The 4,626-nt window shown below is 50.8% G+C and overlaps 1 protein-coding gene across 1 annotated transcript in view; it reads right to left on the bottom strand.

Moving 5' to 3' along the window:
- Window positions 1-596: 596 nt before the first annotated feature.
- MAPK13 (mitogen-activated protein kinase 13) overlaps window positions 597-4,626 on the bottom strand; it is a gene marked incomplete at its 5' end in the record, with an annotated part of 7,379 nt that continues 3,349 nt past the window's right edge. The window contains 6 exons of the mRNA XM_009871968.1: window positions 597-676; window positions 986-1,162; window positions 2,067-2,145; window positions 2,618-2,697; window positions 3,174-3,245; window positions 3,621-3,735. Coding sequence (XP_009870270.1) covers window positions 597-676; window positions 986-1,162; window positions 2,067-2,145; window positions 2,618-2,697; window positions 3,174-3,245; window positions 3,621-3,735 — 603 coding nt within the window. The remainder of the gene's footprint in view (window positions 677-985; window positions 1,163-2,066; window positions 2,146-2,617; window positions 2,698-3,173; window positions 3,246-3,620; window positions 3,736-4,626) is intronic.

Genomic DNA, 4,626 nt, shown 5'->3' with positions numbered 1-4,626 from the left:
CTGTCTGGAGGGAGGAAGCAGCCTCGCGGGAGTTGTGCTCATAACAAGAGTTTGGAGCTGCTTTAAACACGGAGCAATCCCAGGACCGACTGGATTCCCAGGAGCTGAGCCCATCCCGGCAGCCTTGCTGTGCTGGTGCTGCGCAACTGCTCCTCGGGAAAAGGGGACGAACTTGGGAGTTAGATCAGATAAAGCCTTGTCACGCTGAATTTTGCTCTTTCTGAGTATTTTGCTGGGGACTCAGGTCCCAGACAATTTAACCGTTTACCTTACCCACAATTTACATTCCAAAACCTGTGCTTGGCAAGACTAGTGGGAAGGGAGCAATGAAACTCCCCGCTCTCTTAAGTGGATGAATGTGGAAAAAAAAAAAAAAAGAAACATCAGGTGAAATTCTCCCACTCGAAGTTTCAAGGAGAATATATTTATCTTTTGCATCGAAAAAACGTTCGGGGTACTTCCCCTTTCCGTAGAACAAAGTCCGATGCCCACGGCACGGCGTCGTCCTGGTGTTGGCACACAGAGACGTCCCGCAGGCTGAGCGATGGAGTAAATCCCATCCGTGGTCCAGGAGAAGCGGATCCCGGTCACCGTCGCTACAACGACATCCCGCTTCGCTTCTTCGAGTCCTTCCGTGCGATGGGACTGAAGGACAAGATCTCCTTGTAAATATGCTCTGAGGAAACAGAACAAAAGAACCACAAACGTGTGATTTTTAGGGACCACAAACGAGGGGTTAGATGTCGCACAGGCAGAGAGGAGGTGGTTGGTGGGAAGGATACGGCAGGTACAAGCTGGAAAAGAGCAGAGAGGCGAAAAGAAAATCTTCTCAAAGAGCTGGAGGGGTCTTTGCTGAAAAGCAAACCAAGGTAAGGGAGACGCGTGCGATCACCGGGGCAATCGCAGCCTTACTCAGCGCATGCACAGGGAAGAGCGAAAGGCAGGAAAGTCCCGTGCTAGACAGGAACTTCGACGATAAACTTACTTCTCCACTCATTTATTGAAAGGTTTTCATGTTCCAAAGAATCATCGTAGGACTGTTGCGCTTCCGTCTCCTCCTCAACGTCTCGGAACTGGTCGAAATAAGGGTGAGCCAAGGCCTCTGTGGCTGTGAGGCGCTTTTCCACATCGAGCTGCAACATCTTGTCCAGCAGGTCCACTGCTGTAGGAGAAGACAGGGAGAGGGCTAAGCGAGGTCCCTGCGAGCAACAGGACTCATGTTTCCTGGTCAGCATCTCCAGACACGAAAATGAGTGAGATTCCTCAACCCAGCCAAGGGAGCGTGGAGCTCCCGTCAGTGGGGATGCAGAGTCTGCCCAACTGCAGCCTCAGGGAGCTCTTGCTGACAGAACCGGAGGTGTAAATGGTGCAGAAACAACAAATTAGTCTTGAATAAGCTTTGCTGCACCGATGGGGCTGCAAGGACCTGAAGAGCAAGCCAGTCACTTTAAGATATTTTTCAGTTTTAATCATTTGCTTTCACTCTGACCCCCGCAACTCAAAGTAGTCTTAACATGAGTTATCTATACGGAAATCTCTACATCCCTGGTAAACAGGAAGGCAAGAAACTCAGATACCAAGTAGTCTGTCAGCCCCCTTCCCCCTTGGTTTTGACATTTTAATGCTTTCTTCCCCTCAGCTTTTAGAGCACTTTTGCTCACTCTCACCTCTAATCTACTTGGGAGAAGAGCTCCTTGTAAGAAATCAATTTTTACCCTGAAAATTGCACATCTCAGCTGCCTGCGAACTATCAACAGATGCAGGTTCAACAAACAGTTGAAATTTAAGCTGTACTCTTAAAAAAAAAAAATCAAAATAATAATAATAATTTAAAAAAATAAGTACATGGCCAAGAACAGCAGGACTTTGCCATTGTAATGCCAATAAAGAATCAGTTTGCTTTTAATTCATCTGTATTTGCCCTGGGGAGAGGCGAGGGCACAACCTGGAAGGGAGAAAGTAGCAAGAAATGGTGAGAAAGAGAAGAAATAAGGTTGGGGCTGGGGCCGTCAGCCCGCCTCCTTTCCAGCTGTGAAAACTGGAGAGTGACATGGGAGATGACTTACCCTGAGGATTGGCTTTGGGGAAAAGCACCGACAGATCCTTCTTGGGGATTTTTGGGAGGGACTTGATATAACTCTTAGCCTGGAAGAGAAAGGAGAGGACACTTACTGTGTGTGGACAAGTGTGAGGAGGCTGGGAGATATGAAAATACAAAACACAGCTCTGGGGTCTCATGGCTCAGGAGAGCAAAAGCAAAGGGAGAGAAGAGCAAATCATCCCAGATGTCGCCTTTCAGCGATCGCTTCTGCAAGGGGCTGCGTTTGTCAGCTGGGACAGAGAGATGTTCCTGCTGGGAGGGCCAGATGTGGAGAATGGAGGAGGTTGGTGGCAAGCACCTCACCCAGGAGTCCCGGCAACCCACGCCAGCTCCCAGCGCAACGCCAGCTCCATCAGACGTGCCGCTAGCAAAGAGAAACGGTGAAGGCTGCCGGTGCTCCTCTCCGCTGCTGCCGTAGAAGCAGCGCCTCTCCTGGCTCAGCCATGCGACCGAGTTAAAACCTCTCCCGCCACATCTGCCGCCAGCGAGACCTGAACCCGCAGCGAGCTTTCCTACCGCTTTGTCCTCCAGCTTCTCCACGAAGTCTTCTCCTGGATGCCCCGTTACTTTCAGGATCTGGGTGAGTTGATCTAGATCTGGGAGGCTGTGTTAAAGATCACCCGTCCAGGACTTGAGCCCCGGGCATCCCTCAGCCCTCAAGGACCAGTGGGAGCTACGAGAAGGTTGTGACACAAACCCAACAGAGCTGCACAAGCAGAGACACATTTGGCTGGCAAAAAGATCTCTGGGGCTTTTTTTTCCTGGGATGCCATCCTCGGCGGTGGATCATTTTCCTGGATATGGGAGGCTTTGGAGATGGAACTGTGGCCGCGCGAGGTCAGGCTGCTGATGCAGAGCACACGTGGCCAGCATGGAAGTGGATTTCTAAGTGTGGCTTGGCCACCTCCTGTCTTCTCTCTGTTTTCCTCACCAGAAAGGCTGGTGTCTGCGATTACATCCCAGTAAACCGACTGACATCTGTTTTTCTCCGTAGCCTCATTCATAGCAGCCCTTTCACACACCCCAAGAATTATTACTCCCCCGAGGCAAAAGGTTCAGCTTGAAAGGATACAGTCTTTTCCTTTAAACAACGTTTTCCCGGTCAGCATTTCTGCCATGATACAGCCGATAGACCAGATATCCACTGTTCAGAGAGAAAAAGGAAAAGAATAAAAAAAAAAAGACGAAAAGGACAGTAAAAGGGCAGCAATGATTGCTGAGGCTGTTGCTTGCTTTGTGGTTTGCAGAAGGCACTGATTTAAATTTCACTCCAAATTTCCACCCTCCCCTGCTTTTCCTATGCTGCTAAAATCTCTGCTTTCATCATCTCCCGCAGGCACTAGGCTTTTGGGACTCGCTCCGCTCTGGGAGATACTGATGATAAAGAAGAAAAACATCCGAGAGGATGACGCGAGACGTGACCCGGGTGTGACAAGCGGGATCCTCGCGCTCGTCACTGGCCGGTCCCGTCCCGCGCCTCGTCCCTGGCCGGCCCCGCCACGGAAGCGAGGCGGCTCACCTGTCTGGTTGTAATGCATCCAGTTGAGGATGACTTCTGGGGCTCTGTACCAACGCGTCACCACGTAGCCGGTCATTTCCGCATCGGCGTGTCTGGCCAAGCCAAAATCCAAGATCTGCAGGTCACCAAAGGAAGAGGGAGAAGGAAGGGCAGGGAAGAAAAGAGAAATCCTACGGGCAAGTGAGAATCTACTTCTAAGAGGAAACGAAGGAGATCAGATCAGATGATAACGAAGCTCCAGCTATGCCACAGCCACCTATGGGATGGCGTGAAGAGCTAACAGGTTTGTCTTAATTCCACTGTGAGTTGCAAACTGGCTGCGAAACCTGTTGTGTGAAGACCCTCCCCGAAAGGATCAGTGCTGTGCGCTACCTGGAGGGTCACTTCCTTTCGCAAAGCTTAAATTTTGACTCCATGAGCTTTGTTTAACCAAGCAGTTCTATCAGCTGGCAGCGGAGGCGTGCTCCCAGGCCTCCACGACTCACCCTTTCCTATAAAAACCACCCTGCAGCTCTCAGGAGATGGCCTCTCCCTCAATCCTGGAGATAAACAGAGCTTGACCCAACCTTTACGGGCAACGCAGCCACTCCCTGTCACATACATTACAGAAAACATGGGCACAGCACTGCACAGCTTGGCAAGCTGCAAGCAAACCCTTCCGAGCAATACTGCAAATAACTTGGTCTGGAATCACAACCATCATGTCAGCGAGAACCAAAGGGTTCGGAACCATCCCTGACCGATGCCAGACCTTTGGTTCTCACTGTGGTTGAACCCGGTGTTCCCTCAGAGGTCGCTTGCCTAACTCGAGCATTGCTCAGCAGTATTGAATTTATTTAGGAAGTCGTTAGGAGCTGCCGCGCCGCAGGAATTGTGGTGACAGGATGTTCATTCCAAGTCTCGGGCCCTGATTCAGCAAGTTACATCAGCAGGTGAGTATTTCCCACCGCCTGCAACCGCTGAGTAACGAAACGCCTCGACTCGAGTCTCAGGAGGAAAACAGGCC

The sequence above is a fragment of the Apaloderma vittatum genome, unplaced genomic scaffold (genome assembly GCF_000703405.1).
Source record: "Apaloderma vittatum isolate BGI_N311 unplaced genomic scaffold, ASM70340v1 scaffold42546, whole genome shotgun sequence".
Taxonomy (NCBI): Eukaryota; Metazoa; Chordata; class Aves; order Trogoniformes; family Trogonidae; genus Apaloderma; species Apaloderma vittatum.
Note: the sequence above shows the minus strand (reverse complement) of the source record. Positions and strands in the feature narration are given on the sequence as shown.